Here is a 23551-nt window from a genome sequence, read left to right as displayed (position 1 = left end):
GAGGGACATTTGATCTTCTGTGGACCAAGGAAAAGGGGCTAAGGGCCACATTGGAGTTAGGCTGTTAGCAGCAGAGCTCAGCAGATCTGTAATTTTCTCGGTTGGCCAAGGCTGAGAAAAGGAATGGAATGTTTTTGAATGAATGTTCCTAGCTGGAAAGCCAAAATTCATTCCTCGGCAACTGTCTTACTTATGTACAGCAATAGCTCTAGATGAGTTCTTCCCAATGGAGGCACCTGCCAGATGTTGGGGTTAAGGAATCCCAAGTTAAGCAAGCCAAGACCATTCTTGAGAGTTAATTAACCTACTTTAATTAACCCACGGACTTTTGAGTAAGGGTGTTCCAGATGTATTCTAATTCTTAACCCAAATCTGTTACTAAGACATGACAGTAGCTCTAGATTTTGTATGGCGACTTTGAACTCTTTGCCTGTATCTTCTCCTTTTTCTGTGGAAGGTGTTGCAACGCCTTATTAAATCCAGAGGGAAATCACAGGTGAAGCATCTCAATGTGCAAATGATGGCTGCTGACAAGCTTGTCCAGTGTCCTCCGGTGAGTCTTTTATGCATGATGTTTTTGATTCATCTCCCATCTCTTCCTTGTCCTGGCTCTGCTTGGGTCCACTTTGGTGGCATGAGTGAAATAAATTTCTCAGGCTGCCCTTCTCTACTGATACCCTGCTCCTTTCTTAAAGAGACTGATATAAAGTTACATTCTAGAATCAGTTTGTTTTTGGACATGCACAGATTTTTTTCCCCACAAACCCAGGGGTGAGCTGCTACGGGTTTGTCCCGGTTCGGGAGAACCTGTAGCTAACGTTTATGGCCAGTTTGGAGAACTTCCAAATCCTACCCCTGACTGCAGGGGAGGGCAGCCATCAGAACTTCACCACCGGGTTGTAAGTACCTTTTGGGTGGGGGTCTGTTGCTTTTTAAACAGTTGCTAAGTGACTGGTCTTAAGTTGAGGACTAGCTGTACAGCAAGGACAGATTGCAGTGCAGTATGTAAGTCTTGCTCCGTCCTCTTCTTTTTTATCTTTGCTTTTGTTCTCCCCAAGGAACTCTTTGATGTGATCCTAGATGAGAACCAGCTGGAGGATGCTTGTGAACATCTGTCTGAGTATTTGGAGGTATACTGGCGAGCAACCCACCACCCTGCACAAGGCCTTGGGAGCCAAAACCTCCTGACTCCTTCCACTGCCATTCCTGGCCTGCAGGTATAACAAATTGCCTTCTTGCCCCAACTGAAGACTCTCTAGTACAACATCCAGTTTCTAGCAGTGACTGTGACAGATGTTTTGAAGCTCATTGGGGTACTCCAAAAGCAGTAGGCTACCCTTGTTATCTCCAACCATTGGGAATTGCTATTACGTTGCTCCCAAACTAACCCTCAAATTCGGCAGTAAACCTTGGCCCCACCAGGTATTGGATTCCAGATGCCACTAGCCATTGCCAATATTACCAGTGGTCATTCTTTGTGCCCAAAAATATTTTGACTGGCAGAGGTTTTCTGTCTTTGAGTTATTCTCTTAGAGAATCTTCAATAGCTGCACCTCATTCCAAAAAGCTAACTTTGGGTGAAGATGAAGAGACCAATATACAGGTTGTTATTGACTTATGAGCGCATTTGGGACCAAAACTTCTGTTGCTAAACAAGGTGATTGTTAAATGAATCCGGACCAATTTTGTAACCTCTTTTTGCTTCAGTTGTTAAACAAATCACTGTCGTTAAGTGAATCACATGGTTGTTAAGAGAATCTGGCTTCCTCCAGATGTTGGAAGTTGGCTAGGAATCTTGCAAATGGTGCTAGTATTTTGATCATGGGGACACTGCAATGGTTGTAAGTGCGAGGATCAGTTATACGTCACTTTTTAAAGCCCAATTGTAACCATGTAGAGTCACTAAATGAATGCTTGTAAATCAAAGACTACCTAAACAGCTAAAGAAAACCAACAACAAACAGCCTCATTTAACTCATGAAGAAATATAAGAAAATTTATTCTGTTTCTTCTAGCTGATTGATTTGATTAAAACTTTGATTAATTAGTAGTGAAGCAAAGGAATCAGTCCTAATCCATTTCTTGATCATAAATACTGTAATTGGAAACAGAATATATGAACCTATCCTGTGCAAATCAATACATTGCAGGGCACTAGTAGAACTTATTTCTGCTCCATTTCCAAGGTTTCAATATTTTTGGTGAAAGTATAAGTGCAATGAACAGAGCCAGCATGGAATTCAAGAATTCTGAGAGTCCAGGTCCACAGGTCATAAAGGGGCCATCGTTCCCCACCCCTGCTGCAGATGGATTGGGGATCCTAAATCTAGTCATATGGAAGCTCTTGGATGGAGCAAATTAAGGGCTGAATTCCAACCTGTCATGTTGGGAGAGCACCAAGGCAGCAGAAGGCTTGCTAACAACTTCCTTCTGCCCTTCCTTCCCGCAGAGCCAGGCCCCGATGGGCGAGCATGAGAGTGAGCGCTCCCCGGTGGAGCACGACAGCTTGATGCAATCTGACGAAGTGAGCGACGCCTCGCGCAAGACATGGACGGCGTCCTCTCAGTGCAGCTCCCGGCACCTGGAGGATGAATACTCCGACGCCTACACTGACCTGTACCAGCCTCACCGCAACCACAACAGTGGCCTCCGCAGCACCAACGGCCATGACTCGCAGGACCGTCTTCTGGAGCGCGACTCTGAGCACAATCACAATGACAGGAACTGGCAACGCAACCGGCCCTGGGCCAAAGATAGTTATTGAAACTTCCTAGCCAGGCCTCCAGGGACACAAGACACGGCTGCTGCTGTCTTTGCCATCTCCCAAACTGAGTTAATTGCCTGATCTCAAGCCTTTGTCTGTTTCCCTTTGTAGCTAACCCCCCACAGAGTGCAGGCCCTGCCCCAATACACAGGTGCTATCTAGGGAAGCCCAGACATAGCCATGGCTGCCTAAAAGAGGCTGGGTGATTTGTCTGGCCCTCCTTCACTTTGCATTACGTAGGCCATGATAGTATCTTGCAGGGTAAACTTCACATCCTTCACCTCACATTCTGTTTTGGGAGGGGTGTGGAGCCTAGGAGCTTGATTGGGCTTCTGCATCTCAGAGGAATAAATTTTTTCCATGAGAGAAGCTGGCTGTAGCTCCATTTTTAACTGAGCAGGAGATCAGAGCCGAAGATTACATGGGAGAAAGTATGACAGGCATGTAGAGACCTTAGGATGAGTTTACTTCTTCCAAGCGAGAGACCCAGAGCCTCACTTTTTGCCTTGCTATAAGGTTTAGACCTGTGTGCACATGTCCCAAGATCTGTCCGGAAATTGAGATTGGTGTGTAGATAAACCAAGATTGCTAATTAAGAGTGATACACTCTAGAAATTGATATGAATGCTGGTTCAGTTACAGGGCATCATCTTCACAGCATTGGCAACCGTTTTTGTGCAAATGCTTTGGTGAACCATGTGCAATAAATCAGCAGGTGAAACTGAGCCACACTATTTCAGCCTGCACAGAAAAAGTAACACATCAGGAAGAAGGTAGAACTAAAATGCTCCCTGACATTTGAATGTTCTGCATTAGGGGAGATTTTAGTTTCGTTTAAAGTCGAGATGATGAAAGACCATTCCACTATGGCCGGGTCACCCAAGAGATTATTGATAAATTATCTGCTGCTAATTTGGATATAATCCAAGAATCACAAGGCCAAAAAAATAATAATCTGTGTGGCGGTGGTATTCAAGACTATCACTGAGAGGGCTACACAGCTTCCATCTTCTGTTGCCCTTGCAATTATTGATAGATGGGTAGGTCCAGATACAAAAAGAAAAAAAAATGCTTCAGATTTACCCAAGATTTTCGTAGTTTTCATATTCTTTTATGTAATTCCTATGGCCTTGAAGCAAGTTATTGATTCTAAGGAAGCCGAGATGCAAACTGTACTAACACATGTAATAAAGCCTCAAGGATCATTTGGTAGAGTAGCCCCAAAGTATTCTATGTTCAATATATCCCAGACAACTGGCTGCCTTTTCTAGACAGAGTTTTAGACCCAAAGGGTGGGGGTGGGGTGGGGGAATCTTCGGCAGAGAAAGTAATTTTGCACAAAAATAATAGCCAGTGGAGAAGGGTTTAATTAGGCCTTTCTAACTCTTGCTGGCCTTCTATTCCATCCCCAATAGAGTGAAATCCTTGAAACCCTTATTTCCTCGGAACCCCAACCCCAACGCTCAGCCTTGTTCCTCTTGCTCTGCTAGGCCATCTCCTGCACAGTCACTTCTGTTCGAGGACTAGTGGGAAGACATTTTTAAAGCCGCAGTATGAGATGCTTGAATCTGTATCCTCCTCACTTGTTCCAAAATTCCTTGCTAATTGCATGCAACCTTGATCTTCCACATGCCACTTGTGTTGCGGGAAGTGGAAGGAAGATGAGGTGCCGAGTGTATCGGTGGGCCCTGCTCTTTCATGGTGACTCCTACCCTCAGCACTTTGGGGCTTCCATCTTGTGGAAGTGGCCCAGGGCTATACCCATCCTACTTCCTGCTTTTTTCTAATGCGCAAACCTTGCTCTTCCATTCCCCTATTCCATTCTCGGGGCAGTGGGTGGCAGCCCCTTCCTTTCAAATAGCACGTACAGCTACCAGAAAAATCAGCCTGTAAATATTGCCCACTAGCATTGGGAGTTGTGTTGAGTGTCTGTCGTACCCCTGGATGGTCCAGAGCCAAAGGGGAAATGCTCTTCCCTCTTTTTGTGGCTTAGGTGGTTTGAGGACGGGGAAATGTTTCTATCCCTGCGGTAGTGGTTGTTTGATGGGCTGCTGCAACAGCTTTGTTACTCTTCTTTTGTAGAGAGCACTTATTTCCCCCACAACTTGTAAGCCCTTTGAAACAACAAGCATTTGCTATTTATAACATGTGGCTGAGTGGTTGTTATTTTGAGTACAGCTGCAAGGACATTGGAACGGAGGGTTTGAAGGACAAAACACAAGGTGGTGTTTTGGTTGGTGTTCATGGCACCATTCCCTGAGGCAACACTAAACTCAGGGTGATTCTTGAGCCAAACGTTGGGATGAACAGATATCCCCATGACTTGAGTGTTCAGAATTGATCTATCACAATTTTCAGTCGGCTCCAGAGTTACTCTCTTCTGGGGTAGGAGTAAGGCTTGGACTCCTCTAACTTGTAGACCTTAGGCTACAATTCTCAGAGTTCCTTGGGGAAAATCAATGGCAATTACATGGGATACATAAGCCACACATTAACAGTATAATTAATTGTCTCAAGAGTTCAGGCATAAGCAGCTTTCATGTTAAAGTGGCAAAGGTTGAAATACGGTAGCCAGTTGAAACAAGTACTGGTTAGTTCAAATGGCATTTGAGCAGGTAGGTCAATGAATGGGCAGCCATTGTCAAGCTCTTGATGGGTTTACCCATCAATTGCATTCAACCTAGGAAAGTTGCAGATTGAGTGGCATTTAACCTTCCCTCAGATAACAACCGAAACACTGAAATTGCCTTTTAATTAAAATGTCAGATGTCTGTCTATTAACCAATACTCACGTACGTGTGCAATGTACACCATATAGGTAGCATTTCTGCTTGCTCCCTATGCATCAATTCTAACTTTCAGATACAGTAGAACAAACCTAGCCTGGCACCCACTTTTCCCTAGCTGTCTGTCAGAGGTCATCTTCTGAAGGGCTGCACGTTTCCATTCACAAAATGCATTTTGACGAGTCTCACTTTGAACATTACTGTTTTGAGGAGTGGGTACCTATAGAATGGCTCACTATTTTTGGCTTTCGAGAAATGTTTTTAAAAGCTATGGTCTGGAAATCTATCTTGTTGCAGTTCAAGGTAGTCTGAAAAGCCATATTTTTACAGGAATTCCGACTGAAAATTTGGTTAATTTTTTTTTGGGGGGGGGTATGAATATGAATTGCCTTTAAAGCAGGTATCTCTAACCTTGGAAACTTGGGGTAGCCTTAAAGTTGCCAAGGTTGGAGACCTCTGCTTTAAAGTACAAACCTAAACAACCAATCAGTTGCAACAAGATAAGCTCATTTTAGACTGCACTGTTGCTTAACAAATATCTCCCCTTTGCATCATCCTATTCTAGTTCTAGTCCCACCATAGCCAGGGAAGCCCATGGGGTGCCCGTGGGAAAGTCATTGTGTCCCAACCCAACCCACCTCACAGGGTTGTTTCGGGGAAAACAGGAGGAAAGGTGTGTTGAAAATGTTTGTCGTTTTGAGTTATTTGTAAAAATAATAAAGATGGGAATATAATTAACTAAATAAATAAATATATTGGGGATGAAAATTGAGAAACATCATGTTCATAAGCATAGACATTTATGTATCAGGTTGTGCAATTTTGCACAGTTTGAGATTCAGTGCAAGAAGCTTTTTCCAGAAGTTTCTCAAGCTTGTGCTATTGAGTTGATGAACAGCCAGGAATATCACCTTAAGAGTATGAAACTGCACATAAACAGGAGACTCTATAGTAGCACTAATACAATTTATGGCACAGTTGAAAACCTTCACCCTCAAACTGCGGGTATAATATTAACACTAGTTTATTGTAATAATGCGACATTTTGTAAACAAAAGAGAACCCAAACATTTGTCTCAACTGCTGGCGCTTTTTCCTGAGACTTTTGAAACTGATGTCAAACGTAGCTATTTTGGTCAAAGGAATTTTTTCCCTCCCAAATTCAATTTGCAACTTACCTCAGAAGAAAACTATAGCAAACTACTGCAGAGGAAATTATTGACTTTTCAGGAAACAAGGCCTTTCCTTGATTTCTCCAGACTTCTCAATTTAAGTATTATTTTGCTACAAGCAGTGCCGCTGTTTCTCATTCACATATAACATAAAACAGCACAGCATTAAGCAACCAACCAATTCTTAGTTCTAATTGGTAGTCCTTTTAGCAGAACCGCTTCATTCCAAAAGAACAACAGCAGTACAGCTATGGCAGCAGTATCATAGGTCTTTACAACGTACATATTTCTACTTGTGAAAAACCAAGAATAAACAGGCAGAACAATGTTTCATATGGATTTATAGTAATTTTTTTCAGGTCATTGAAAAAAAGTCTCTTTCTGTACATTACCTGCCCTTTTTAAGGGGGGGGGCAGTCTAGAGAAAACAAAAACACAATTGCATTGAAGCATTAACATAAGATTAGAAATGGGGCGAAATCCTCACTAGAGCAGGAAAAGAGTCTAGAGAAGTGATCACAAACAGAATTCCCCTCTTCATTGGGCCAAGCTCAAAAAGTCCTTGTCTGATTTATGGAGAAGATGGCAAATGTAGAAATCGATAACTGGAAACCCCCCCCCCCCTTCAAATATGTTTGGAAATATCAAATCAGAAAGTCAAGATTGCTAGCCATTCTCAACCACCACAAGAAAAAGAAATACAAGTTTTATATAGACAACATCTTCCAGAAGAAGAACATTAAAAGGATCTGTGGAGATCAGGATTTGAAAGATGACACCTTATTCTCTTGGAGAAATGTTCCCATTGTTCAGTCTTCAATTCAATGCAGGGTTATCATATAGAGAGGGTGAAGTGTATTTACATTCACAGAAAATGAGAAAATGAAACTTCACTGTTAAAGACTAGAACAGCCACTATGCTTTTACCCTGTGTCATTGCCTAGGCCTCAAATGGAGGTCAAAGGGTGGCCTGCTTATAATACAAGGGGGTGGGGAGGGCTGTTTGTAGGCTAACTACACACTTAGGCAAAGATAGTCTCCTCCCGACGCTTCTTAGTGAGGATGGTTCCTGGTTTGTGTTGGGCATCTGGATGGTTGGCCAGTTCTGGGGGACACGAAGACACTGGACTCTCAAGGATAGCTTGCTTAAGGTCATAGAAGACAGCAGAGTCCTCTTTGGTGACAAAAGAAATAGCAACGCCACTTTTCCCAGCTCGTCCTGTTCGGCCAATGCGGTGGATATAATCTGCAACAAAGAAGGAATTGAATTGTCAAGGCACAGGCACTGCTGGTACATCAGATGCAATTTGGAATCCTAGCACAGAGTTCCCCAACCTTTCCGGCCTTGCGGGCAGGTGGTGGGGATGGGAGGTGAGGTGATGGTTCTGTGCGAGCGGCTGGCAAGTGTTGTTACATGTGTTATGTCTGTTTTGGTGTTATGTCTGCCTTGCATGCAGCTTTATTTTTTTCTAGCATTCATCTCCATTGTTTTGTGATGCATTTCCTGCATCTCTAGGATTTACCTCTCTCTCTCTCTCTCTCTCTCTCCCCCCTCCTTCTCTCTCAGCTTGTATAGCGTTTTTAACTGCATGTGTGCATGTGCTCGCCCACTGCTCGCTGTGGGGACGTGCATGTGCGTGTTTGCCTACCATTTGCACAACTTGGTTGCAAACACAGCCCAGAGATTGGAGACCTCTGACCTACAGGACTCTGGAGAACTGTATGGCTATCCCTTAAGAATAGCGTAACGTTTAAGAGAGCAATAAGCAACGGATAGAGCATTTCAAGGCTCAGAGTACTTTCCATATGTTATTTCAACAATCCTGGGACTAGCCTGTAAGACAAGGTGCCGAGTAGTTCTGCTTTGTAAGAAGGCAACTGGAAGAAGATCTAAATTACATATTTTGTGGCATATTTATTTTGCCACAATTTGCCATCAGCAATCTGTTGCTAGGAGAATCCACATCTCTATGAGATTAGCTGAGGACATATCCTCTAATATTCCACTCCCCCTGCTTAACTGGTATTCACACATGCTCACAAACACTAGTTCTTGCAAATTTCCAAATTCAGAGAAAAGAACTATCGAACATTCCACAGCTGGGGCAACTCAAAAGGAAAGGACAAATAAAAGGATAGCTCACCTTCTATGTTTTTAGCCATATCGTAATTCACCACCATGGACACATCATGAATGTCAATACCACGACCGGCTACATCTGTGGCCACCAAAATGTCCTTGGCACCGGCCTTCAAATTGGAGAGGGCAAATTCACGCTGCTCCTGACCTTTCCCACCATGAAGGGTGCAAGCATTGTACTGTAGAGACAAGGAGAACGATATATTAAGAAAAGTCCAACTGTTGTAGCAGGGGTGGTGCTGAAGAGAAGTGAGCAGGAACAAATATTGATTATTTCAAAGGCACAGATATATTTGAAAGGGGGGTGCAGCAGAATTAGCTCTACCAATTTTCATACAATTCTGGCGGTATCTTGCAAGTTACTTTATGCATAAAAATAATTGGCAGTCAGCAGAGACAGTCCTCTTCTAGGAACAAAGTTCCCAGATGAATACATTTTACAAGCTACTTGCTCAACAGTGGACTCCAAGAGAATATTGGAGAGAGAACTACACATTGTCCAAAAGATAAGGAGAGATTCCATTCTGGGAGCCTGGATGCCGCAAAAAATGGCCCCTGGTTAACCCTAACAAGCCTTGATCTCAACAAACATTTGCAATTCTGTAACTCTAAATAGGATCGTGACTCACCCCCATTTTCTCCAAAGATTTGGCCAATACATCACAGCCCTTCTTCTGATTGACAAAGATGATAATAGGCGGATCAAAGCCTTGCTCCAAAATAGCCAACAGTTTCTTTCTGTGTAAGTGAAAGGGGAGAAATGGTAAGGAATAAACAGGAAGTAAGGATCTTTCAGTGGAGACTGGAAAGTTATTACATTTTAAACCAAAATGTCCTGCTGCATTCTAGCTTTCTGCTCTAGTACTACATGTACATCACAGTATGCTGAAGCCTTTTTCATCCCTGGGCCACCATTTCAGGAATAGTTTAATGCCCTGTCATGCAAGAACACCACAGACATAACCCTGCCTTGGAATCTGCCCACATCGTTCATTTCAAATAGAGACAAGAAAAGCAGACAAGAAGAAAAACCCCAAGGCAATTAACGACAAAGTACTCGCCTGTTGCTACGTGTTACTTCATCAAAACATTTTAATTTGTAACGGGGAGATTTTTGTCTAAAACACCAGAGCAATGCATGCCAGGTAAGCGAAGGATAAGCAGCACGGGGCAGCTCTCCAATGAACGAGAAAGATGCATTTCTGCCCCCCCTAAGAGGGGCAGGGCATGGGGACTTTCACTCAAGAAGGTATAGTGCTCATGGGCATGTTTACTGTTGAAGCAGAGATCAGTGGGTGTCCTCTGAACCAGCCCCAGAGGAAGTAAATCAATTTTAAAAAACATTGTAAGTAGACTTGACTAGTAAATTGCAGTAAGTGTCCAAACTAATTAGCTTTCTATTGACTAAATATATAAATTGTAAGTGTATGAGTAAACCAAATTATCCATATCGATAATACTCTCTTAACAAACATTTGAATTAAAGATGGCTTCAGAAAGAGTGCCTTAGGGCTTGTAAAGCACTTCTCACTATTGCAAAATATTGTGCACACCCGCCCCTTGCAGTCATGTGATGACGAGCTCAAGGCTCACCAATCTATTCGCATTTATGATTAGTTGCCAAGCACCCCATGATCAAGGGATCACCATCTGCTATCTTTTCTGCCAGCTTCCCCAGAAAATCAATGGCAAGGGAGGTTGCAAGCAGAGGGAAGGAAGGGATGGCAGGTACTGAGCTGAAATCCTAAAGATTTCATCTCCGTTCCGGTAGCTCACTGAAGAATTTCCCTGCCATGCACAAACTGAAATCCTTTGGCAGGCTGCAGGAATGTTGGAGAGCGCAAGGGCTGCTTGCTGGGAGGATTTCATCATCACGTGGAGCTGAAATCCTTTGGCAGGCAGCTCTTTTTGCACCATTCATTAAATGACCCAGGAGACTGCTTAATGACCAAAACTGGGGAGTGCCAGGATTGCAATAATTGAACAAAGCAGTCATGTAGACGTCTCGCTTAACAATCATTTTGCTCAATGACTGAGATTATGGCCCCAATTGTGGTTATTAAGCAAGGCCTAGTTGTAAAAGTTCTTAAACTGCATTACAGGTAGTCCTTGCTTAAGTAGTTCTTAAGTTCTTAAAATAGGAAATCAAATTTAGTTTAATAAAGGGTGGCAGAAATGAATGTTGGATATATTTCAATTTTTCCCTAAGTCTCATCATTTTCTTAGAAGAAAAAAAGAAAGAAACAGAACAAAATTTCTGGAAAATTTATATCTCAAGTTCCCGTCCTTCACCTCCCATCCTAATATTTACCTCTTCTCTGATTCCGACGTGAGAAAGACCTTTTGCTCCACACGCTCATGTGGCTTGCCAGCTGAGCCAATGTAAACCACAGCTGGCCGGCGCAAGTAACTGCGTGCCAGACGTTCCACGGCAGGTGGCATGGTTGCTGTGAACATCACAGTCTATCATGGAAGCAGACAGACAAAGAGAGAAAGAAATAATACGCACGAAGATTCTTACTTGGTTCTGCTTATTCCACAGAACAAAAACCTTTTCTTAAAAAAACCCCCACCTTTGAGCTCTTTTTTCCCTATTGAGAGTCTTTTTCCTTTCTACGAAGACATTTGAATTCTCAAGTGAACCAAAAGTCCAGAGCATCGTAACATGCAATTACAATCCCCCCCCACCCCATAATTGCCATGACCATTCAACTCCCAGCCAGAAGAAAACTCATTTTAATCTCTCATTTACATCTGAAAGCTGATCATGTGAGATTTAGAGGCGGAATTCTGGGTCAAACAATAGAACTCAGTTTAAACTGCTTTAAAAAATACCCAGAGCTGATAACAAGACATTCAAGTGCCACCAACCTGTCGGTATTTATGCTTGCCGGATTCAAAGTTAGCCAGCATCTTTTCTGGGTCCTCAGCCTCATCAGTATCTGGTTTCTGGTTAGTAACAGGCATGTGCTCCAGAATCTTTTGCACATCAGGTTCAAAACCCATGTCAATCATACGGTCGGCCTCATCCAATACCACATAGGTGCAACGGCTCAGCACCAGGTAGCGATTCTCCAACACATCAATCAATCGGCCAGGTGTGGCAATCACAATCTGGAATTCAGAGGGAGAAAGGTACTTATGTCTACCCTGACACTCAAGGCCAAAATCAATCCTTCCCTTCTCTCCTCCAGCAACTTCTGGAAGCAACATACTTCTGAGAGTTTGGTTTGGTCGGCAACCTTGAACACTCAAAGAGCCACAAAGGTCCTAACCGGAAGCCCCCCGTTCAATTCTGGAGCTGACCAGAAGTCCGGTTTCCCCATCATAGTCTCCTCCTAGCGCTGCATTCTTTTTCCTCTACCTGTCCTAACCGAAAGCCCTATCAATTGTGGAGCTGACCCTTCCATAGAGTCTCTTCCTGGCATGCCCTGCCTCCCATCCCCCAACAGGAAGCTCCTCTCAAAATTGTGGTGCTGATTGGCGACAGGGAGCCACATCAGAGGGATGAAAGAGCCACATGCAGCCCCAGAGCCATGGGTTGCTGACCCCTGAGTTAGGACATTGAGCCAGGCTGGGGAGTGAAGGGAATACCGTATTAAACTATGCATAGTTGCCATTTATCTTTTATAGGGTGCACTTTTCCAATCTACAAGGCAAGCACTTGTGACCAGAAAATGTGATGAATTTTATGACTGCAAGCGCACCTCGCAACCCATGCGGAGGCGGAAGCCTTGGTCCTCACGTGAGATGCCACCGATAACAGCCACAGTGCGGATGCCCAGGGGCTTTCCAAACTTAATGGTTTCTTCCTCAATTTGCTGAGCCAACTCACGAGTGGGAGCTAAGATGATAGCATAGGGACCTTGATCGGATTCCTCGATCCTGCAACGGAGAAAAAGGGGCAAGCTGAATGGTAATGTACAATTGAACTGTGAAAATGTACGTTTTTTTTTAACACAATGTCTTTGCAATCTAGATCCAGCGGAATCATCTTGAAACATATTAAAAACACATTTCTTGTCCTGTCCACTCCTACTTTAACAAAGGATTTCCTAGGGTACTGGATTATCAAATTTAATGGGCTCCCACTGGACCAGATTATTTCTAATCTGCTGTATCTAGTGGCAATTGTTGGATGTAGTCATGCAGTTTTTTACGTAGATTAATTCCAATGTCCAATTAGGGCTTCTTCCAAATGTACAGAAATCTACATATCCAGATGGTGTCCAGTTGGTGAACCATATAAAACAGGAACTCTAATAAGATCACTGCAGTGAAGGGGAGGGGGGGAAGGAGTAGGGGATTATTTATGAACTGCAATCTGGTTTATATCTAACATGCCTTGTTTGTGAGCTTCCCCAAAGCATCTTGCTGATTTCTACTGGCAACCTTAATGCTGGATTAGATTTTATCTTTTGACTGACCAAATCTTAACTTCTACATCAAATTGCGACTGTAGTCCTGCTCCTGCACATTCTATCCCCATAATGGAGAACCTATGGCACATGTGCCACCTGTGGCACATGGAGCCCTATTTGGTGGCACGCCAGCTGTCGGCTCCAGTGTGCATGCACATACCAGCCAGCTGATTTTTCACTCTTCCAGAGGGCCTGGGGAGGCCGTTTTTCGCCCTCCCCAAGCTTCAGGAAAGCCTTCGGAGGTTTTTTGGCACACCGTAAGAAAAAGGTTCACCATCACTTATCTACCCTATAATCTGAGAAGAGTCACTTAATTGTGGAGAAAGCTTTATTCCTACATAAAACATTTTTACAGCACTGAATCCCTTAGTGCAATTCTCTATTTTGCCACAACACAGAGCTAAAAATTCAAGGAAATGATTTGAGTTTTCCTAGAATGGCCAATAGAACATTGTTTAATGTCAGTAGTTGATGTACAGGACAACTATCAACCCCTTAATATTTACTGTGTGCCCAATCTCCAACCTCCTCCAGTGATTTTTCTCCTCCTTTAGAAAGATGTCCCAACTGTCTCACCTATCAATCTTAGGCAGAGTGGTGATCCAAACCAGAAGTGGAATAAGGAAGGCAGCTGTTTTACCACTACCAGTCTCTGCTACACCAATGATATCACGATTCTGCAAACCAATAGGGATGGCTTGACGCTGGATAGGAGTAGGTTCCTGGGCAAAACAAGAAAGAGTTGTCAAAATACATTTGACCTTTTTAGAAGAAATCATTCAAGTTCAAGGCATCCTCAACAGAATCCAGGAAATGCAATGTTCGATTGTGCCTGTCATTGGCACCACCACTATCATCCTACTTCTGAATTAAGTGCCTTGGATTCAATGTCCATCTGCAGTGGCAAGGCTAAACTACTGAAAACTGACAGTAAATAATATCCTATGCAGATTCTAGTTTTAAATTAACATCATTACAATAAACAAAGAGCCCCATCAGCCTCACAAACCAAACAGTCTCTCACCTTATAGCCACATTTGTCAATAACCTCCAAGATGTGAGGAGGCAATGAGGAGTCTTTCCAGGAACGAATGGGATTTGGAATCTTGCCTCCCTTGGTGGTGATGCTGTAATCTTCGCGGAAGATACGCCAGTCCCTGTCCGTCATTTCTTCAAGTTTCTTTTGAGACCAGTGCCGGTCGTCCCATCGCTGCTTAGCCTCCTTTTTACGTAGCTTGCGCAAACGTGCCCTGGCAAGAGAGGATGTTGAATCAAGAAATCAGGCAAGAAGGGAACATTTATCCAAGAAAAATACAAAATTACTTATGGAGAAAACTTTCTTTAGTTAGGGTTATTCCCAGAACTATAGGATTTTATTGCCGATACAGCATACAATATAGAATAACAACAGAATAACAGAGTTGGAAGGGACCTTGGAGGTCTTCTAGTCCAACCACCTGCTCAGGCAAGAAACCCTATACCACTTCAGACAAATGGTTAGCCAACATCTTCTTAAAAACCTCCAGTGTTGGGGCATTCACAACTTCTGGAGGCAAGCTGTTCCACTGATTAATTGTTCTAACTGTCAGGAAATATCTCCTTAGTTCTAGATTGCTTCTTTCCTTGATTAGTTTCCACCCATTGCTTCTTGTTCTACCCTTGGGTGCCTTGGAGAATAGTTTGACTGGCTCTTCTTTGTGGCAGCCCCTGAGATATTGGAACACTGCTATTATGTCACCCCGAGTCCTTCTTTTCATTAAACTAGATATATCCAATTCCAGCAACCAACCAATTCCAGCAACCAACCAATTCCAGCAACCAACCAATTCCAGCAGTATATGACAAAATTCATAACATTACCATTATCAAGTTTCTCTAAGCTTCTTATATGAATTGGAGGTGTTGGGATGTGTGTGTTGCGGTTGTTGTTGTTTTTTTGTAAAACTGTGGCAGAAAAAGAAAAGCTGTTTGATCTTCTTAATTCTCTCCCTTAGCCCAAGTTCTATTTTTTTTTAATACTAAGTAACTTCATCACCACTTATTGCTACCGTAATATTTGGGGAAATGTTGGACTATAGTGCATTTACCACCTCCATTTGAACACCAGGATCCAATGAAAGTGCTGAAGCATAAGCCATTATCACTCATACAGAGAGGATTCTTGTCTTCATCCTTTCAATTCCCAACATCTTTCGCCAACCCAGCATGAAACCTACTCTTCTTGCTCCTTCTCTTCCAGTGTTCGCCGCTTCTCCATCAGGTCTCCATAGAAACGTGACTGTTCCCGCTTCTGCTGTTTCAAGTCAATGCCAGCAATGAAACCACGCCCCAACAGCTGAACCTGGTGTCGCTCCTTGTACCTGTCGAAGAATATATCAACAAGCCGTCATGCGTCTTAACGTGTAAGCTCTTACTCTTTTTAGAAGTTTTTGGAAAGTTGGAACCCTCTAATTTGAAGTTTTGGTTAAACTGTGGAACAAAATTGCATCCCTGAGCTACACAAAACGTATAGGCAGTTTCAATGATGGAAAATGCTCTCTTTTGGTGGCCACTGCCTTCTATGCACGTGTTGTACAAATGCCAATTTGCTACTTGAATCTCTACCAAACTATCTTACAATAGCACTTAGCAATAACACTTATATACTGCTTCATAGTGCTTTTACCTCCCTCTCTAAGCGGTTTACAGAGTCAACCTATTGCCCCCAACAATCTGGATCCTCACTTTACCCACCTCGGAAGGATGGAAGGCGGAGTCAACCTTGAGCCGGTGAGATTTGAACTGCCGAACTGCAGCTAGCAGTCAGCTGAAGTAGCCTGCAGTACTGCACTCTAACTACTGTGCCACCTCGGCTCTCTAACTTTGTGCTGTTTCTTCTGCATACTAAATATTTATCCAGGCTGCATGCATATTTTGAGTGCCAGCTGGGCAGAGCCAAGTGGGTTGAGTGAGGTAACATCTTGCACTTCAACCTCCAATTCTTTTGAGCTTGTCAAATCTGACAACATGGCTGGTTCTACTATAGAAGCTCTGCCACCTTTTGTTTATGTGTATGCTCCTCCTGGCTTCTTTGGGTACCTGGGAGAGACATGTGCATCTGGGCTTGGGAACGAGATTAACAATCAAATGCAAGTGGCCTGTGGGCTCAAGTAGACAAATAAAGCAATTTTGCACCGACTACTTAACTTGCACAATTTATATCAATGGGAAATTCTAAATATTTGCGAACCACCTAATAAATCCTTAAGACTTTCTTATTCATCCCTTCCTCACAGAGGGTAAGACTGTCCTTGTTCTTTTGCATCACACCCAAATGCTTTTCCACGTTCTCTTCATTGCATTCTTCCCAGAAGAAAGAAAGCAGGTACAAACACTTCTCCACTCAAGAGCTGAGCTGAGGCCAATCTGTATTATGAAGCAGCATGCTACATACTGAAGCTCTCCTTGAAGAATTACTCACAAAGGATTGTAGTCAATGGAAGTATCTTCTGAAGCATCCCACTCAAAGACAAATTTGCGGTCGTTCAAATGTCGAGTGCGCCTCCGCTTCTTGATCCCACCCAAATATCGCTCCTGGCAGGGATGAAACATTTTAACATTCCATTTTGATCCTTTCCTATTTTCTCTATAAATAATATAGCTAACAGGATCAAACAATTTCTGTTTTGTATGCTTCCAATAGATGATGGTTGGAAATGAGAGCATAATAAACCTGAATAAGGACACCTAGTGGCAGAATATTTATGGAGGTTCTGTCACCTAGGTCAGTTGTCCCAAAGGTGCTTTTTAAAAGGCAACTGGCCTTTGTTTTTTCCTTGAAGAGGTTTTGTTCCTGAATGGTGTGGAATGGAGAGATTTATATGCAATCCTTCCATTCCCCACCATTTAGTCACAACTGAAGAAGTTTCTTGGATGAGAAGCCAAACATCTTCAAGGAAAAAAAAGAAAAAAGAAAGTTCAGTTGTCTTTGAAAAGCATCTTTGGGACACCTAGTGGCAGTGTGCAAAACTGAGATTTCCTGATTCACAATTCAAACCGTTTATCAATCAGTTTTACTCATCTAGAGATCATCTTTAAGCTGTGTTTATCTTGGACTCATATACAGTACATATAAGAAGAAGGGATTTTAGAAGCCAAAAGTCAGGAAACATTTTAACATTCCATGCCTATCCTATTTTCTCTATAAATAATATAGCTAACAGGATCAAACAATTTCTGTTTTGTATGCTTCCAATAGGTGATGGTTGGAAAGAACTGCTCAGAACCAATTGAATTTAAAGATGTTCTACTGAACCCTATTCCCTTTTGAACAACGGCTGCAATCGCCCAAGTTGGCAAGCATTACTTTGATGGCATGCAGCTCCTTGGTCTTGTCTTTCTCCTCCCGGATTTTTTGCCGTCCTTCCTCGTCTTCATTGCCATTGGTCTCTCGTTCCATGCGCTCCCTGCGCTCACGCCTCTCTCTCTCCTGAGGGTCTTCTGCAAGTAAGGCAAATAATAAGATTTTCAAAAAATTAATACAGTATCAGAGAAACGAATTCCAAGCATATAACGCATTGAGGAATTATCCAACACCCAAGGGGAAAAAAATATACCTAGCATTTTTCTTCCCATTTCTTGGAATTGCTTTCTCTTTTTTCTCTCGTCTTCCAGGAACCGCTGTCGTTCCTCCACTTCCTGCTGCCGACGCTTTATGGCCTCAGCCTCCCGCTCTGCCTTAGAAAGGAACTTGGGCTGCAACGAATCACAAGCAAAGAAATGAATGCAAAGAAACATCCTTTTGTTGAAGAAAAAAACAAACACCACGAAATAAGATTGAGACACATCTAGACTGCTACCATCTGTTTTTTTCTAAGTTGGTGCTCTTTAGGAATGCAACTCCCCACCCCCATCATTTTCCCTGATGTAAATATCACATCAGACAAGTCTGCAGTAGACTGCTAGAATCCAATATGTCTTCCAATAGGCCTTCCAAAAGTTAATTGATATCTGGAAGCAGAGAAAGTGGAGAGATGCTCCTTGGACTAACCTTAGCTTCAGCCTCTTCTTCAGCTTTCTTCTTGGCCAGCAGCTCCTCCAGAGAAAGTGGCTGAGCCTGTGAACAATACAGGCACTCATTAAAGTACCGAGAAAGATCACTAAAAAGAGATCCCACTATTATAAAAGCTAAGTGGATCTGGACAGGACAAGAGAAGCCCACAAAATTGAGAAAAGAAAAATTTGAAAACCATAGGTAGCCCTCGACTTTGAACAGTTCATTTATTGACCGTCAAAAGTTACAATGGCACTGAAAAAAGTAACTTATGACTGTTTTCACACTTATGACCGTTGCAGCATCCCCAAAAATCAGATGCTTGGCAACTGGTTCATATTTATGATGGCTGCAGTGACCTGGGATCACCTTTACGAGTTTCTGACAAGCAAAATCAATGGGGAAGCCAGATTGACCTAACAATCATGTTATTAACAACTGCAGTGATTCACTTAACAACTGTGGCAAGAAAGGTCATAAAATGGGGTGTATTGAAAATTCTCTTAACAACCATTTCACTTAGCAACATGAATTTTGGTCTGAATTGCGATCGTAAGTTGAGGACTACCTATATATTCTTTTTAAGCAGATCATCGAAAAGAATTATTCTAACATCAGAATGCATACTTGACCATTATTCTGAACGATCAAGAAGATGCATGCAGTACCTTTTCCTTCTTGGACAGCGAATCATCATCTTCATCTTTGCGAGAGTCTCTATCTTTCCTTGATTTGGAATCTTTGTTCCGACTTGGGGAAGTGCTCCTGAAGCAGAGAGAGAAAAGAATCAAGAGAGAAGCAACTTTGCTCCGCTGCAGTCAGAATCCATACATTTTGTCTGGCACTGATAAAACAAAAAATATGTGAATTTTAGGCCTCTCTCTGCCTTGGGAAGAATATCATTCTGTTTCTGATATCACAGAGCACAAGACTGATCCCCTCCAAAGCTAGGATTCTTAAGTAATCCAAAATTACTGCCATAATTCAAAACCAAATCAGCAATTCCAACTGCATTGAGAAATTTTCAGAGATATTTTAAAAATAATAACATAAATGTCTTTCACTTTCTCTCAATATTGGAAACTGGAAATAATTACTGCAGGTTCAGAAATTGGGTTTTGAAGACATTCACTATATCTTAAAAACCAGGTATAATAGAACAATCAGGCCCATGCTTCTCTCTAGCTATCAGCGCTAGGCTTTCTTTTTGACACTGGACTTCAAAAAACATTGAAGAAAAGTAATAAAGTAAATCACAAGGCCCTTTCTCAAACTGAAAAAAAAGTCTTGAAAACTCGTGTGTGTGTGTGTGTGTGTGTGTGTGTTTTCTCTCTCTTTCTCTCTCCCTCCCTCTCTCTCCATATAACTTGTAAAATATAATCTCAATTTCCAAATATTCCAAATGCTCATCTACTAGAAAATATCAAGAATGAAAATATGTTTAGTCCTTTCCCAAAGCTGCAGTTGGAGAGTTTATTACTTATCTTTATTGGAGGGTTTAGAGACCCTCACAAAATTGGAAAGAATTTAACACCATGTCAGTAAATGAAGCATATAGCAAACAAAATTATGTGACCAAACTATTAAAATATACTCCACAGATTTCCTAAGTGTATTTATCAATTACGACTTCACTTTAAATGCAAACCTTGGGCCAAGACAAGAAAAATGCATTTCAGTGTCCTATGCAAAATATATGTACTCAAAGACCAGTACTGGTATTTTTTTAAAAAAAATAATTCAGCAAGAAACATTGGTCCACTTAACAGTTGATTTCTGAATAGTGAGGAGCCAGCAACAAATTTTCTACTTCTATCATTATAGCTGGAATACAATTTTAGCTAGTGTTGTCTCTTAAATCTTGAATGAAATATATTTGATTTCTTAATTCTTGTAAACCAGTGATGGTTATCTCTAGGCTTCTCAATATTGTTGCATCACACTAAGCATCCCTCTAGAATTACTGCAACGAGATTCTTGGAAGCAGCTTCTTTCTTTCTGTCAAAGAAAGAAATGTTTTACCTGGATCGTTTTCGGTCTTTGTCTCTTCGATGCCCATCTTTATCACGATCTCGATCTTTCTTATTGCGTTCTCGTTCTTTGTCTCTTTCCCTCTCTTTATATCGCCGTTCTCTACAAACAAGTGATTTGCAAGAAGAGTGCCTCTAAATACACGTAGCTCCAGAACTTCACAGTCATCTTTACTAACAATCATGGAGTTTATTTACCATTCAAACACATCAAATTCAGAAAACAACCTTCTCTATCATCTTCTCATACCCACCAAACCAACTTCTGCTGAAATATAGTTGTTGAATTTACACAGGAGGAAACAGAAAAACAGAACACAGAAATTGTCAACAAATCTATAATACATGCACACATGATGTCAATTTCTATAATTTGATCGAACTTAATTTGACAATGGACATAAAAGTCACACTTATTTGGCAAATTAAAGTAAAAAAGAAAAAGAAGTAAAAGAAGTAAACTACTTCTTTTACTGTTGTGTTATCATTCAAAATGAATCAAGTCAAATTATCCCAATTATCCCTGAAAAAGCTACTTCTCAATATAATGATGCAAATTACCTCTCAGTTGATTTGGACCTAGATCGGGATCTTGATCGACTACCTCTCCTCCTGTCACGAGAGCGGTGTCGTTTTCTGTCCTTAGCAACAGGTGAGGCTTTTCTATCACGCTCCCGGTCACGTTCTCGTTCTGCTGACCGTGAGCGTCTCCGCTCTTCTTTGATTGGTGAAGACTCTCGCTCTCTCTTTTCAATGGTTTCCCCAGCCATCTAGATTAAGACAATATCAAGACAGCCTTCAACACTGACCAAAAAATAGCCTTAAGAAACCCCAAAGACAAAATCCAGCTAGAAAACCAAGGAGTCTACAAAATACCATGCAAAATCTGCCCTGCAACATACATAGGACAAACGAACAGGAGAATAAATGCATGCATCGCAGAACACAAGAATGCAGTAAGGAAAAAAAAAAAAACTTCCTCCCTTTTCCAGCACCTTAAAGCTACAGGACATTAAATTAATTTTGAAGGAACCAGATTAATCTCCAAAACTGAACACTTCAACAAGAGAATCATTATGGAAGCTATCAAAATAGAGAAACACCCCTACAACATGAATAAACGTGACGATATATCTCGCCTACCAGACATCTGGAAACCAGCCCTGGTCAACAAACGAGCCCCACCCACCACCCAGGCAGTTACAACACAAAACAACAACAGACACACAGCCAGCACCAATTAGCACCAATCTACCAACAACAGCCACACATCCAATCAATCCACTTGCTGAAAGGGGCCAGCACTCCACACACCCCCACCAAGTTTTGTAGAGGGATGGCAGCTCCGATCACACTTTAAGCCCAAAGCACCAGCCTGAAGATGGTGAGTGAGACCTCGCCGAAACGTTGCCAAGACAATCTCAATCTTACAAGGAAAAAGACCCGAATACAACAAGACCAGCATATATACATACAGACACACACACAAATAATTATTTACAGAGTGAGGTTAATGCTACAAATTCAGCATAAATTCGTCTAGCATCAACCTTCTTAGGTTTGTAGGAGTGGGTGGATTAGCCCGTTTTATGAATCGGGCCCATTTCGTTAGCTTATGGTTCCATGTACTCTGCGCATATACCGTAGAAACAAACATTCAATAAACTTCAATAAGCAGCTTGTTAAGCTAAAAAAGTGAAAGGAACCAATGAAGATTTGCGCTCCCTTGATGGCCCTTTCGCTTTTTCTCCTCTTGCAGAAATACTGAAAACAAAAAGAGGGAGACTAATCGGCACTCACTTCCATAGGGCTGCTACTGGCCGCCAATAACAAAGTAATCCTATCCCACATCCCCAATTCTTCCTTTTCCCGATCTTGAAAACCCTCCTCTGCTTGTAGCCTCTAACACCAAAAGTTTCCTGGGGGGAAAAAGAAATCTAATTCACCTGTAACGTTTCTCGCCGTCGGTAAATACTCACAGCGTTTCTATAGCCCCGCCATTTTAGCCAACCTCATTCCTGTCCCCGTAGCCTCTTGCCAGGCAGCATGATGGGAAAGCGAGTCCATCCCAGCCTAATGAGCTATCTTCTGGCACTGCGTTGAAACTACAACTCCTAAGAGGCATCACGAAAAAGGTTAACGTCCCAGCATGCACCACACCAAATCAGCTTTTGAGGTTTGGCGAACTACAGTTCCCAGAAGGCCTTTGTATGAAAAAGGAGGAAGAGACGTGCCCGTAGGGAGATACGTTGTTCCGCGCAGACGCCTGAGCGTTTACTCTCACGGTTGTTGTTTTTTTATTCATGCAGGAGGTGGCTTTTCCGCATGGGAACCGGTGAGGCTGATGAGAATTGACTGGCCGGATGTAGGGCAGTAGAAATTTAGGCGACCGCAATGCGTTATAGAAGGTTTTTTTTCCCTCTAGTAAATCTCCAGATTTTTGCAGGCCAGTTTTGGGAGTCCTAGCTGAACAGGTCACGAAAAAGGAAACCGCTCAACTAGCCTGGATATGTCAATTTACGTTACATTTATACATTTTCTGCCCCTTGGGGAACAATAGTAAACCTGATTATTCGCTTGAAGAACCTTTGAAATATAGAGATTTCTTTTAAGAAATGAGTTTGGAGAAACAAAGAGGTTCAGAAGAGGAAGTACAGTGAAGTTAAGGGGACCTATTGTTTCTGGGTATACGACAAATATAAGGAATGACAGGAAGACAGGGGAATTAGAATCTAAAGAGGAAGCTGAAATATCAACGCTGAGATAACTAGATGCTACTTTGTAACCAAAAGAAAAACGGAATTGATTGGTAAACAAAGCGGATATGGATCAAACTCGTACGAGTTTGATCCATATCCGCTTTGTTTACCAATCAATTCCGTTTTTCTTTTGGTTACAAAGTAGCATCTAGTTATCTCAGCGTTGATATTTCAGCTTCCTCTTTAGATTCTAATTCCCCTGTCTTCCTGTCATTCCTTATATTTGTCGTATACCCAGAAACAATAGGTCCCCTTAACTTCACTGTACTTCCTCTTCTGAACCTCTTTGTTTCTCCAAACTCATTTCTTAAAAGAAATCTCTATATTTCAAAGGTTCTTCAAGCGAATAATCAGGTTTAGGCACACCCATTAGTTTTATAGTAGTATATTCAAAATTGTGGTGTGATGATCTGCACAAAAACCAATAAAGAAAATATAACCCTCATG

General features: G+C 42.1%; 2 protein-coding genes across 6 annotated transcripts in view; one reads left to right on the top strand and one right to left on the bottom strand.

The window, feature by feature from the left end:
- CACNB3 (calcium voltage-gated channel auxiliary subunit beta 3) overlaps window positions 1-5766 on the top strand; it is a 52560-nt gene extending 46794 nt beyond the window's left edge. For both annotated transcript variants that reach the window (XM_081939735.1, XM_081939734.1), the window contains exons 11-13: window positions 458-553; window positions 1059-1217; window positions 2450-5766. In XM_081939735.1, the coding sequence (XP_081795861.1) occupies window positions 458-553; window positions 1059-1217; window positions 2450-2764 (570 nt within the window). In that variant the 3' untranslated portion in view covers window positions 2765-5766. The remainder of the gene's footprint in view (window positions 1-457; window positions 554-1058; window positions 1218-2449) is intronic.
- A 1280-nt stretch (window positions 5767-7046) lies between these two features.
- DDX23 (DEAD-box helicase 23) lies at window positions 7047-22464 on the bottom strand. Of its 4 annotated transcripts, none has more exons than XM_081939732.1 (17): window positions 22325-22464; window positions 20907-21115; window positions 20338-20448; window positions 18984-19080; window positions 18313-18378; window positions 17879-18017; window positions 17629-17762; window positions 16744-16856; window positions 15500-15643; window positions 14308-14533; window positions 13860-14005; window positions 12570-12747; window positions 11734-11976; window positions 11174-11325; window positions 9492-9600; window positions 8867-9041; window positions 7047-7968 (listed from the first exon to the last, which is right to left on the bottom strand). In XM_081939732.1, exons 2-17 carry the CDS (start codon window positions 21113-21115, stop codon window positions 7745-7747), a joined length of 2466 nt encoding a protein of 821 aa, XP_081795858.1. In that variant the 5' UTR covers window positions 22325-22464; the 3' UTR covers window positions 7047-7744. The 4 variants fall into 4 exon arrangements, with proteins under 4 accessions (XP_081795858.1, XP_081795857.1, XP_081795856.1 ...); XM_081939731.1 differs by having other exon boundaries at window positions 22292-22425; XM_081939730.1 differs by lacking the exon at window positions 22325-22464 and adding an exon at window positions 22146-22285.
- Between the last annotated feature and the right edge of the window lie 1087 nt (window positions 22465-23551).

The sequence above is a fragment of the Natrix helvetica genome (genome assembly GCF_964273705.1).
Source record: "Natrix helvetica genome assembly, chromosome: 1".
In the NCBI taxonomy this organism is placed as follows: Eukaryota; Metazoa; Chordata; class Lepidosauria; order Squamata; family Natricidae; genus Natrix; species Natrix helvetica.
Note: the sequence above shows the minus strand (reverse complement) of the source record. Positions and strands in the feature narration are given on the sequence as shown.

Excerpts from the sequence above, each read along its gene's own strand:
- DDX23 (XM_081939730.1), bottom strand. The coding sequence starts at position 22,196 with ATGTGGGATAGGATTACTTTGTTATTGGCGGCCAGTAGCAGCCCTATG. Across the intron at positions 15,644-16,743 it reads TCCATTGACTACAATCCTTT|GTACAAGGAGCGACACCAGG; the intron begins GTGAGTAATTCT and ends ATTCTTCGACAG. Across the intron at positions 9,601-11,173 it reads ACGTCGGAATCAGAGAAGAG|AAAGAAACTGTTGGCTATTT; the intron begins GTAAATATTAGG and ends TCACTTACACAG.